This window comes from Dermacentor variabilis, chromosome 9 (genome assembly GCF_050947875.1).
Source record: "Dermacentor variabilis isolate Ectoservices chromosome 9, ASM5094787v1, whole genome shotgun sequence".
Classification (NCBI taxonomy): domain Eukaryota; kingdom Metazoa; phylum Arthropoda; class Arachnida; order Ixodida; family Ixodidae; genus Dermacentor; species Dermacentor variabilis.
Window position 1 is genome coordinate 38,094,230 of NC_134576.1, and position 14,018 is coordinate 38,108,247.

Sequence of the window (14,018 nt, forward strand, 5' to 3'; positions counted from 1 at the left end):
AGCTGTTCTCTTTCTTGAACTGTTTCACTGTTCTCAAAATCAAACAGGTTGCGCTCGACCGCTCACGTCTACAGCGAGTAGTCCAGGACAAGCCCCTCTAAGTTGGAATTTCTTAAGAGTAACATCCAGCATCGCTTACCCTCTAGAGACAAAGCACCAAGGCCAGTGAGCGAAGTGCTCAATTTGAAAGGTGTCACCTATCAGTTAAGCATGTGGAAATCCTCGAGAGAACAAGGAATGAAGCATGGCACCATATATAAATCCCACTGTAAAGATAGCTAGAGCCAGATCTGTCACAAGGCAGGTTTAAAATGAGACATGCAGATGTATATTCGAGTGTGTAGATATGCCAACATACTCCTGTGGCATACCAAATGGTAGAGCGTGCTGCTTCCAACCTACTAACTCACCCAGCTTTGTTTTTGTTTTGATTCATTGCGTTTATCCAAGCTGCAGTACACCAGGACAGTTTTGCAAATCGAGTCTGCTAAGTCAAGCAACGCTCCCAAGACTCATCAATTACTCCCATTTTGCAATCACTAATTGCATACAAGCTAGCTTCCCATGACTTGTCACTTTACATGACTCTCTAGTGCTGACACCTACACTGTCCTCTTCTTGGCACCTATGTTGTTATCCTAACAGATTCTAACAGTCTGCCTGCTCCGTACATCACATACTGCTTCTACTCCATCCGCTTCTTCCTCCCACCATGAAGACCGGTTTGAAATAGTTGGTTTGTGAACAAAGTGAACAGTGCAGACAGACAAGAGGAAAAAGAAGACGATGATGATGCAGCACGTGTGCTGTGTCTGTGTTCCATGTTCTGTTCTTGTCCCTGCATCTGCACTATTCACCATGTTATGAGGACCACCAAATCGTCCTACCTGTCAAAAAATTCGTTTTTAAGTATGCATTTCATGCATCATGGGCACTTTTGGAAATCTGCATACTATATGAAAAAAAAATTTATTAGTATTTTTTATTACTTTTATTCCATCTATAAAGGTGGATGCCATATCTCTAAACTGAAAAATAGCGACAAAAGTACCTGTTGCGAATATATTATGCCTAATATACGCAGCGATAATTATCTTGAATTACTTCATATAAATCAACAAAGAAGGACCTCCTGCGTGGCCAAATCATGGAGCTGCAAGCAGGCACCTAAACACCCAGGCACCTAAACGCCCATCCTCTTGCCCATCTTCTCTAATGCACTTTACCTGCAATAACCCATTTAGTGGCACATATAGTAGAAGTACAGTCAAGCCTGCTTATAACGAACAAGATTGCGCAGTAAAAATAGTTCGATATACAGTTAAAGGGAGTGACAAATGATTTTTAAAGGGACTGAGAACCAATTTTCATGGTACCCATTCTTTTTTACTGCTATGGAAAGCTTACTGGTCAGAGTGTTTAATCATGAAGTGCTAACACAGGAAACACCGTGGAACATTTTTTATCAGAATTTTTCAATCAGCAGTGAGGATGTAATCGTACACTAGAAGCATGCTGGAAACAGTGACAGGTGAGCGCAATGGCGATTAGACGCCGGCCTTAGTTGGAGGCAGATGACAAGTGCAGCCGTGCTGTAATAAAGTGTAATTTTGTTTCTCAAGTCGGTGTTCCTGCGATTATAGTCTTTTGAACTGTTAAATGATTTCTCTGATAATACCTACATGTTTTCGTGGTTTTCTGCCCAACTGCTTTGGTATTTAACCAGTCAGAACGAAACCAATCGGATCGAAAACAAAACAATGCCTTTACATATGTAATACGGAATTCAGCATGTTGCCATTGCCATCCGTGCATTTTTTATTTCTAAAGCACAGAATAATGCACGAGTGTCTAATAATATACCAACAGCAATTTTAAGCAGCAATTATGATGTACTTAATAACAGTCAACTTACGTACAGCATTCGATAGGGTAATTCCCAGAAAGCTAATTTTAAAATTAAGGAATATTAATCTTCCAGACATCATAATTACCTGGATTACAGACTATCTGGATAATCGCCAACAGTATCTTTCAGTTGATGATCACAACTCGGGATATCTACCAGTCACTTCAGGTGTTCCCCAGGGCAGTGTCCTGGGTCCATTGCTCTTTCTTTTATATATTAATGACATTATTACCGTCGTCAAACCAGGAACACAAATAAGGCTGTTTGCAGATGACTGCGTTGTATTCCGTACTATTAAGTCCGTGGATGATCAGAAGGAGCTTAACTGTAGCTTGAATAATATATTTTTGTGGTGCGAAGAATGGGGCATGGCTGCAAACATAGATAAAACTGTCTCTCTTCGCATAACGCATAAAAAGAATCCCCTGGAATACACGTATCAAATGGGATCTGTTTCATTAAAGCAAGTTGAGAGTTACAAGTACCTGTGCGTAACGTTCACTAATAAATTTTCTTGGAACCTTCACACTGACAACACATGTTCTTACGCCTTTTGGAAGCTAACCTATCTGCGACACAAACTAAGAAATGCCCCTTCAAACGTTAAGCTACTCACTTACCTAACCTATATCCGGCCAAAACTTGAACATGCTTGCGTTGCATGGGATCCCTATACTAAAGTCAATGTTAACAAACATGATAGAATACAGAGAAATCTGTTCGTTTTATTTATTCTAAGTTCAAAAGTTCAGATTCCCAGTCAGAGTTGATGTTGGCTAATGATATTCCTTCGCTTGAACAAAGAAGACAGAAACACAGGCTAGACTTTTTACATAATCTAATTAATCACAAATTGGCTCTGGACCCTTCACTATATGTAAGCCATCTCTCCACTAGGTATACACGACACCATCGTTCGGATACACTGACACCTATCTATGCTAGGACAGACAGCTATAAGTTCTCCTTTCCCGAACTATTTCTGAATGGAATTCGCTGCCCGCCCCTTACAACATGTGACTGTGTTTTATGTAAGTTTTTATTGTCTTGTTTTTTTCTGTATAGAATGTGTTCTTCCTGTTGAATGAGCGGGGCAGGTGCTCGGCTATCAAACTCCCTTGCCTTTGATGTGCAATTCCCTTGCCTTTTTTTTTACATTGTTCAGCGTGCACCATTAATTGATTTAGGTATTGCGTTTTGATCTGTTTACTAAATCTTTCTGTGAGCAATATATTATTGTAGAGTCTATACATTTTAGGAATGTATGCGAACGTATCTTGTATATGTCTTGTACTCAATGTCTGCTCGTCCTGCAAGGACCACAATGTGGTCTGTAGTATGTACTAAATAAATAAATAAATAAATAAATAAATCTCATAGAATACATCCGAAGTACCAAGATTTTACCGCCACGTTTCACCATTTACCAGTTTTTGAGACTTTATTTGCCAATTTAAAATTATAATTCCTACTTAAATCGCTAACAACATGATGGTTTCTATCACTATAAATCATGGTCATTCCACTTCCATCAACGTCTCACAACACGATTTGGTCAGTTACCAGTCCCTTTACGGACATAGTTTTTTATGGTGCAACACAAAGCTCACCCTCGGTAGTGTTTACATGTGCAACGGTTACTTCCATAAGCACGTAGATATTTAGTAAGCAGAATTTTTCGATCTGAGCAGCCTCTAAAAAAAGTAAGCGTCCTTTCTCAGCAACGCTGGGAAACGAGAGTGATGTCAATAGCCCGCCTCACAAACTGTGAGAGCTGCCCAACGTTTTGCTTTCACAGAAGTGAGGGTAATTGTGGTTAACCACCTACATTTTGACTTTTCCAACCACATTTCAAGATAAGAAGCTGGTGAAATAAGTTTGCGTTGTTGTATGTACATCTCTTGCATTTGTACCACGTTTTTCCTGAAGTACACGCCTATGTCATGGGTGGCTGATTGTTCTGTCAATAGAAGAGCCAAGCCAACTCATCGAAGGCGAAGGCGATGCCACTTTTCTGCTCACTACAAATGAAGGCTTACCTGGACATTGTAAGTCAGGAAAAGCTTATAATAATAAAAAGCATACTGCATTTCAATACTAACAAAAAGACCAGGGACCACAAACGCTAGTAAATCAGTTGGTGGACCTCTTATGCAGCTTCATGTTTCTGCCGCGTGGGGTGCCAAAAGATTTTTTGTGACTTTTAGTGATGAATTAAAAATATAAATTCTCGCTTAACAAGAAAAGCATGGCTCGTTTTAGCCACTACGATAGGGAATCATTCTATCAGTGAAGTTACCTCAATTCATGTACTGAGCGGTTGTCTGTCCCTTTAAACCTCAATACAGTAGAACCTCACTGACACGTTTTGGAAAAAACCGTGAGAAAGACATAGTAACTGGGAAAACGTAAGACCCGAAATAACAAAACAATTTTACAGATTCAGCTATTGTTGACATCTATGTAGTGTGAAGCGTTGCGTGGATTGTTGTGGCACGAGCCGAGCCGCCGACACACGTCAAACTGTTGGTACTTTGACCACCCCCGACAAGTTTAGGTGTTTTAAGAGGGCAACGGGAAACTGAAACAAAATCTGGTGGGGGACGCGGGATGTCGCCAAAGTGAAACGTGATGCCCACGCCGTGCCGCCTGCAGCAGGGAATGGCGATGAGTTTAGATCATTGCCTACTAAAAGCGTGCACTACGCGACCAACGGCACTACGCACCAAGCGCTGTAAAACAGATGGGTGAAGATAAGTGGCGTAGCAACAGGGGAGGCCGTGGGCCCCGGGTGCACGGGGACAGTAAGGGAGGGGGTGTCATTTACGTCTGAAGACACCCGGAAATTGTCAATATCCTCGCCTTCCTCAACTACACCCGAAGGTGGGGGGGTGACAGAAGAGCTAAAGGCCCCGGGTGCCAGATGACCTAGCTACGCCACTGGTGAAGATGCTTATTGCAATAGGTTTGGTGGTGATAGCTATTGATGCGGCGTGCGAAAACCCGAACGGAGATTTGCTGGCACCAGAATAAGAGACTGTGCACGCCTCGTGCCTTGTTCACGTGGGATCTAGCGGCTGACAGACGTATATGATCGCAGTCTGCTGCAGGGAACAGAGTCCCGTTTCGGTTATCGCCTATTAAAAGCGTGCACTACTCTTCCGACGGCACCACATGCTGTGAAACAGGCGAATAGGCATATCACAAAAGGATTGGTGGCGACAGCAGTAAATGACACGTGCGACGAGCCCGGGTATTTGCTGGTACCGAAGCAAGAAACTAAGTGCGCGCCGGCATGTTCAGCCGCAGCAGGCCGCTATATACGGTTCTTGATCGTGCGTGCCTCGCACATTTTCTTATTTACATGGTATCTAGTGGCCGGCAAACGTATCATACGATCGCAGTTTCGCGATGTACTGAAAGTTGGTGCCGAAAAATCGTGTTTTCCGGAAACAATAGTGTCTTCCGGGAAAGTATGAACTGGTCAAAACTGAGTAACTTTATTGGGTTGTTTTTAATGTTCTCAGTTGCAAACGTTGGTGCTGGGAAAATGCACATAACGGGAGTGTATCAAAGAGGTTCTACTGTATAACAAGTCAGTAAAATCGGCACTTCCTTATATTGAAATTCGACCTTTATGCAATTAAGTCCACTTGTCGACAGATTTTTCCTACGCAGAAGAGTCCGCAAAAGTTTCTGAACTATTTGGTAATCAGAAAAAAAAAAGGCGAATTTGAATGAGAAATTTTCACATTGCTAAATTTGAGAGTCGGCTGCACAAGATCTGGTTTCATGCTGCGTATATCTTCACATAGGTGGTACAAAGAGAAGCCTGCGATGTGTCTACTCCACACCCACAGCTGATATATGATCGCCCGCAATGGGACGATGCCGTCATAAAAAGTGCAGGAAGGGGGAATGTGGATGCTGCATCTGCCTCTCACTTCAATGCATCTTCAAAACTTGAGATTACATGACTCCCAGCATTAAGCATCCAGAAAGACAGTGCACGTGAAGCCACAGCCATCTTGGCTCGCCAAAGCTATAGCCCCTGCCACAGCTTACCTCCAAGAAAAGGCATGCAGGCTGCATTTTCGTTACGCCACACTGACAGCCGTGCACAGCCAAAGCTGGGCTATAGGAGGAGATGTGTGGTACCCTGCCACACACTCACACCCCAGCCCTTTGCTCGTGTGAGAAGACAGCACGCATTACGCCACTAGTGTTCTCAGCCCACCCTTACATGCTTTCGCTCACAACCACAATAAAGAGTGTGTGATAGGACCTTATCACATATGTATTGTCTATGGAACACGATAGCAAGACGGTTTTTCTGCTATGCTGCCCCGCTTTGGCGGTTGCTCTCTGTCACGGTGCGGCATTATTCGATTCAGTGGAGCACCAATCAACGGGCGCCAAAAGGTCGTGGAAATAGGGACCGGCGAGCAAGACAGTTATTGTCAGCCACTCGGGCAAGGAGCCGAAAGAAGTCAAAAACAGCTTTAGAGATTATTGTCTTTTTGTGGTCGGTGCAACCATGACGCCCTGACAGCTTTCTGTAGGAACCCCTGTGTATTCTCTGCCCCACATGTGCATTGAGAAGCTTACTAAGAAGGGGGAGGTGCAAATACTCAGAAATATGTGCTGTGTCTGTGCAATCCTGTGTACACGAATTGCTGGCAGTGTGCGTGGTGCCTCTGTGCAATCCCATGTCCACGAATTGCTGACAGTGTATGTGTGCCGACAGCACCGTATGGCTGGCCGCCGTTGTTTCTTCTGTGTTTCTAAACGAACAACAGAGACCCACCATGGACTCAAGGGTGTGTGTGTGTGTGGTGCAATACGAGTGCGCGACCTCTAAATGCAGGGGGGAATCACCCGTTCCCTCAACCCAAACCAAAAAGGGCGCGGCCAAGACTTTGGGAGGAGCTGGGATCCAATTGGGTGAACTTGATTGGATCATCCCCAATATCTGCTGTTCCCCAACACAGGGAACTAGGGAAAAGAGAAGTTATTTAAACGCAGGTATTAGACCGAGCTAAGCAGTCTAGAAGCTGAGCTTACAATCTCCTGAAAAGCGTCAAGAAGCTAGTGGCGTCCAGTATTGCTTGAGCCGCCTTGCCGCATCTGAGCTGCGAGTTACTAGTTGGTGTAAAAGGCAAAAAACCAATGTCTGCAACGAAGCTCACGGTAGATTCACTCAAGTTAGCTCAGCCTGCTCGAGGGAAGACGACAGACCTAGACTCCCGGGAAACCCAGCCTAGCAATCGCATCCACCACAACGAGATTGGCTTGCCAGCGTTCTTCGCGAAAGCTCTGCCATTGACTCCACGCTTTATGGACTTGCTGCAACTGCCCGGCCATGCGTATACCATCATTTGCTTTCTTTTTAACTCTGTTTAGTTAACCACCATTAAGTGAGTTTTGTGTAGTGTTAATTTCTATATTTACTGTTAACTGTTCGTTTTATTTCTTTTGTATTCATCATTGATCTAGATTAAGTGAACGTGTGTTAGTGTTCTTGTGTTTTTTTGTGTGTTTCTTTTAACCTTTGTGTCATTGTCAGTCAATACATATTTTTTTCTGTCTTTCTCCCGTCTCTGCCTCGTTCGCTGTGTTCACTTGAGTACAGAACAACCAACCGGCTTGTATGCCCTGTAGATGAGTTTGCGCAGATGGCAAATGGATGACAAGCTGTGACGCTCTCTATGTCACGTGGCGTGTGATTTGAGATACATGTTTCCATGCCCCCACATGTAGTTAAACCATTTGACTATCTGCATCCAAACCATTTAAACCATCTGCGTCTGCAGCAGTTTGCATTCATTTTCTTGGAATTTTTTCATGGCTTCAGATAAATATTGTTATACTGAAACCATTGTTACGGTTGGCGTCTGGCACCACATGCAGAAAGAAACTTCACCCGACCTTCTCTCACCATGCCTCGTCGAAATGAGATGTGACTTCTCCTGCTACGGTTGGCATCCAGCACCTCGTGCAGAAAGGACTTTCTCTCACCCGACCTTCACCCACCATGCCTCGTTGTAATGAAGCGTGATTTCCTAATTCGCCATGACCATTTCGAGTGTATGCCGGTATGGCGGAAGCCCCGCAGTGTTTACAGGCCTCTTCTGTGCGTGCGTGTGTGAGTTTAGAGGGACCCTTTCTTCGAACGGTCAAACTCTACAGGAAAACTTCCACGAACCAGCAACGCGCAATAGAGACAGACAAGCGTCTACAATTCCAGGAGGCTCGGAACCACCACAGGCGTGGTATAACAAGAGGCGGGGCCCTCTTTCCACCAATGAGACTCTGTGTCAGTCATGTGACGTCGACGGAAGCAAGATCCCTCTGACGATTGTAGAGAGCCTATTTAAGGGGCTCTGAAATGTATATTTAATCACTTCATTCTCTTCTCTTCACTTTTCATCAACCTTTGAATAAACTGTGCAAGTTTCGCACTAGAAATCGTCTCGTCCTTGCCCGGTCACCATGGTCTACCGGATGCCTGCAGCCCGCTGACAACGCCACATTACCCAATAAGTAACGTCGGTCGAGCTTCGATAGGCAGGCGTCACTACAACTCGGCAGCAGTACGATACGCTACCCTGGAGTATGCAACACCATGTATAAACACACTTCATTATATTGAGGTTCAAAATGCATGGCGTTCTATGGACAAGAAGTTACAAAAAATTTTATCTGCACATCTACATTGTGATAACCCTCCTTAACCATCTCATGTATATCTCCTCTCTACTCCTTTCTTTTTTCTTTGTACACGTGCCGCAATGCCCGAAGTTTCTTCTGCTTTCTTTTTTCCACGGCTTTCTTTCTAATTCTATTTCAATATTTCTTTATGTTTACATTTTGCCGCTAATATTGTATAACATGCTGTTTTTTTTTTCCTGTTCAATTCAGTTATTTTCTTTTAGTTTCATTGTTATATTTTATTTCACATCTACAAGTTGTCACTAATACTGTATAAGGCTGCCCGTTTAATTCGGTTCTTTTCTTTGTTTATATACTGTCACCCAAACCCCCCACAATGCTTCGGCGATTGAGGGTATAAAAATAAAATTAAATAAAATGGGTCCCTGAAACAGTTTGGACAAATTCTGTAGACACGTAGGGTACAGCTACAGTAAATCATCAGCACCACAATTTAAGTGAGGTGTCTCATATTAAAAGAACTACGGACGATTACAAGTTACCTTTCTCCCTAGCCATGCATTTTCTGCTCAACTCGCTTGCCAAGTGATCGGGGCTAAGCTCTGCCTTCACTGGCTCTGCGTCATGATGTGACATGTTGTCTACATCTGGCTGTCATGGAGGCAGTGTGCGAAGCCTCCCTAACCTCTCAGCTAGCCGCCTAGCTGCCGATCCTCCATGAAAGCTATCTAAGCAGCGTGCGTTGCGAGCATTCTGTCACAGCACCAAGCGTGTCCAATATTCCGGTAACCACAGGCAAGCTGGGAGTTTTGGCGGAGGCGTAAACTAGAGCCCCTCCATAGTACTACTGCTGTGATGAAGGGGCTTTAGTGTAAACCAGCCAAAGATAGAGCACTACTATAGTGGTAACCAAGTGTATAATATTTTAAAGACTTAAAAGGACGTGGTCATGATTACACTCTTGCCGAAAATTTACACCATCGGGGAACTAGAATACACTTGGTGATTTCTATATCAGCTCTGTGTTTGGCCGAGCTCTGTGCCACCAGGTGGCTGCACGTGCAGGCAGTTCTTGTTTGTGCCTCCGCTCTTCCGGTAAAATGCCCAGTCTGCTCCCGCTTGTATTCATTCACCTGAATACCGGACACACCAAAACTATCATGGTAGTAATCCTCTAGCCTGAAGTCACGGCCACAAACGCATAGATTCCGGCCGATCGGATACTGACAGTTGGATGCGCTGCAGCCACTCGGCTCATCTGCTGCCTTGCAGTGCGATGCGACATCGCAACTTGACATATCGGCGATCGCTAGATTTACAACCCACAACATAACAAAGGCAATCCATGGTGCTTGTGAAAAGAAGACTGGAGACCAATACTCTACCGTGCAGCTTGCATCAACACAGGGAATGTTGTAACACAAACAGGCAACACGTGCTGTGTGCCGGAAGTGCTTGAGTACAGTAATAAATTGACGTTGTGTATTCCCTTTCTGTTACTGTTTTTTATAGAAACAAGTTAACCAAGATTCCAACCATTATGAGCAACATTTGTTCACCATAAGGTTGGAAAATTATAGATGACATGACCTGTGCAGCTAATCAGATAGCTCGCCCAACTGACATCAGATGGATGACACACGTCACTTGGTGTGGGGCGGCTGAATACTCAGGGGAGCGGCGCTTCTGCAATCGGTAGCAATGCACATTTTTAAAACCTTATAATAAACTACATGCATTATGCAGAGCACTTAAATGCCACTTAATGATTAGAAGGACCTACCCTAACAACTCAGTATATCTGTACAAAATCAGTTCAGGGTCCCTTTAAGTACTTTGTTATATTGAAGTTTGTTATATCGAGGTTTAGCTGTATCAGGTAATTGCATATACCAAAATTAACATATACAGGTGTTGACGATGATGGCAGGCAAGTGGACAAACACCTCGTTTTCCTTGTTGCCGATGTGCTCAAACAATCGCAAGTGTGTATTACCTAGCAAGGCTGACCATCAACACTTGTCATGCTTTATCCAGTAGGGAATAGAAGCCAAAAAATTCATTAGAACAGATTGGTGGGCCAATTGGTACTGCATAACTTGAAGCAAAGCACAAAAAAACACGAGGACAACAAAAGGGAACGAAGAAACAGAAATTCATTAATTGAAAACACAACTGCCCATACTGGGCAGTAATTTTTTTTGCTTGTGCTTTAGAGTGTTGCTCAATATCACTACGAATGGCGATCTCGAGACACGAGAATTTGTAGAACTGCTTCAGCCAATTTTTCTCAATGGCCACATTCTACCAGTGCATCACATCCAACACAAAATGCACTGGGGCATCATGTGAGGCAGCTTTCTCACCCAGGCTGGGACAACATTAGCCTGCTTTTATTCCAAGTCCGCCACAACCACTTCATGACATGGGTGCGACGCCCACCAATATGGGCCGGGCCCAAGCCATTTTGACCTACCACAAAGAGCTAATGGCAAAATAAAAACAGGTTGGAATAGCTTTACATTATTCTGGCCCTGGTCACATAGATCCTGAATTCTATACATTCAGTGTCCAGACTATTATGAGGGAGTTACACACATGAGTATCAATCAGTAAGTTTTACCTGTTCGGTATAAAGAATAGTTCACTTTATCCAAGTTTGTTATATTCGGGTACAACTGTAGTGTGCTTATATTTATACAGTGCATTTTAAAATGTGGTTATTTTTTCGTTCTTATTATTCTTGTGTAACATTAGCGTGCACAGAATGAGAATAAAGGGGGTTAACCAAGGGGCCCTTGGTGTCTTCGTGGTCTTTTTATGATTAGCATGCACAGTTGTACATGCACAACCCGAAAATATATATACATATATTATGTGTGTGTGTTATTTTTTAACTGCAATGAGCGTATGTTGTTTTATAAACTGAGTTTGAGTGCTTATGATGTCATGGTGTAGCATAAAACTCAAAGTGCATACTTAAAATCATGCGTGTGGTCTAGCTGAGAAGCACACAGAGGATGCATAGCATAACTGCTGAGGCGCAGATAAGTGCTGTCAGTTGACTAAGTCATAATTCAGAAAGCATAGTACAAGAAAGAAAAAAGGCAGTAATAATAATAACAACAAAAACATTAAAAAGAAAGGTAGTGATGTGCACAGAGATATAAAGTTTTTCGCCACTAAACTGCATATTTTGCATTAATTTAATGACATCTGTAATAGTGTGTTTTGATTCCTGGCCATGCGAATATAAAACCTACCTTGAACCTTTATGTCAAATGAAATTAATGCTATAGGAATGATAGCAAGTACAAGATATGATGATTAAACCAAGCAAAATGTTATTTCGTGAGATGCACATATTGCATGTAGATATATTTGCAATAGCTAGAAACATTCACCATGAATACAGTATCCTAAACAATGACCACATTTTCCACTAACTATAATTTTCTTCGCTAACTTTCTGATCGACTTAGATGCATTTTCTAAATGTTTCTACTGACCCAATATTTTTATGGAGGGTGATTGTTGCAGTATATTGTCAGTAACCTTAAACTGAACCCCATAATATACATATATTTGAAGTCTAGCCATTTCGAGATGGAATTTGACAAAGTTAATTGTCTCGAGTTGAAATGGTTTGCACTAACGGCACATCCTCGACAGGTAATGTCAGAGCACTTCGCCAGCGCGACAGTTGTCGTGCGAGACAGTAACTGCAGCCTTTGAGCGCAAGAGCAGGCGAGCTCCAATCGCGATAATAAAAGCCAGATTTATCGCTACTGTAGCCTCACTCGGTTAACACAGCTTTACAGCAGCATTTAACCAATTTTACAACAGGCAGTCTTACTTTAATTTATATGGCCAGCCGGATGTGTCACGTGCATTTTGGGCGTGTGGCCGGATGAAAGAAGAATGAACGACTGTATCGCACGCGCACTATATAGTTTGTTTACTTTCGCTTTGTCCTCATCGCAATATGACTGCTCGACTTTATGGTGATTTCGTGTACATTTCTGTGCCTGCGCCGCTTTTGTATTAATTGTCTCTCGATTGTCTTCTAGTTAACTACGATGTCACGCAGTTCACAACTGCGCGCTGTTTGTTTGCATAATTTTATTTGTATTGTGCATAGTTCAGCAGATGCAGTTTTGTTATGTATGTTTTTTTTGTGTGTCAATTTTCCTTTTCGCCAGAAGCCCCTTGAAGACTTATGCTAGCCTCTGGCTACGAGTTAAACTAATTTTCACGCTCTCCTGGTGTATATACAGGCATACACATAATAAAAATTAATACCGAATTGAATCAATCTGCATTGGCGGAATGGTGCATGATCCCTGCATCATAGGGCACGTTTAGCTAGAAGTGAAAACGCAGTTAAACCAGCATGTCGCTAAAAAAAAAAACGTTAAATTTTCCCCGCTAAACAACTCTCCAAGCTATTTTCACTTAGACCGTGCGCAATTATCTATATACTACACCGACATTCAGCGGTGTAGCTAGTACAATAATTAACGTAACGTACTGCAACAACGGTAAACGGGCCATGCATTAAAGATTGAAAACTAGCAGCATCGGCACCCACTTTATCTTTCCCATGGTGCAAAGATAGAAACAGTCACCGAGACTTGTTCCTTACCACTGCTGCAGACGAGGACCAAGATCTGCCAGTCGGCGTTCTCGGCAAACGTTGATAAAACCACCGACGCCCGAACACCGTCATGACGGCGAGCTGACGGCAGGGACAGCAGTCGCGTCGTTTCGAACAACTGAAACATCTCCGTGAAGTTGTTTTTCACGAGCTTACTTAGCGTGTCGGCATTGTTCTACGCGCCGCATTCGCCATGTGTCAAATTCATTCTATCTGCCTGCGATGACTTTGCGGGAAAGCCGTCTTCAGAGGTGCAAACGGAAGCTAAAGCTGCGCGCATCGACTGCTCAAGATCTTAATGGTGACCCAGGAACAAAATTTAGGTGGTGCTAAATTGTCGGGAGTCGCTACACTATTTACGCCGAAAGTGTAGCGTATTTTCCTCAGACAACATTATCTCGTTTGGGAAATAAAGGGTAATCGAAGGGACGGGTTGAAAGAGCGAAACGCACGCCACACGCACACAGCAACAACAAAAACTTTCTGCCGTGGCGCGACAGCGTTGCTCGCTCGAACTAGCGCTCCACGGCCAAAGTTAACGTGCAGCTCCTGCCCAACCGCGTTTCGTGCTTAGATAATTAAATGTGCGGGTTATGTGTAACTGCATGTACTTAACAGAAAAATAATCAGTGACAATGCGGACAGCGGTTTAGTCATACAATAATGGACCAACTTTAGCGCTGTTTGCTACGTAATTTTTTGGCCGCCTAACTTTTTCCAGTCCCGCGCAACGCCGCTGCTGTCGGTCACATGATGCGCGTGACGTCAGCTGTCCCGTGA

At 43.4% G+C, this 14,018-nt stretch overlaps 1 protein-coding gene across 1 annotated transcript in view; it reads right to left on the reverse strand.

The window, feature by feature from the left end:
* Positions 1 to 13,712, reverse strand: part of LOC142592614 (uncharacterized) — a 189,827-nt gene extending 176,115 nt beyond the window's left edge. Inside the window, exon 1 of the mRNA XM_075704154.1 lies at positions 13,227 to 13,712. Within this exon, the coding sequence (XP_075560269.1) occupies positions 13,227 to 13,365 (139 nt within the window). The 5' untranslated portion in view covers positions 13,366 to 13,712. The remainder of the gene's footprint in view (positions 1 to 13,226) is intronic.
* Between the last annotated feature and the right edge of the window lie 306 nt (positions 13,713 to 14,018).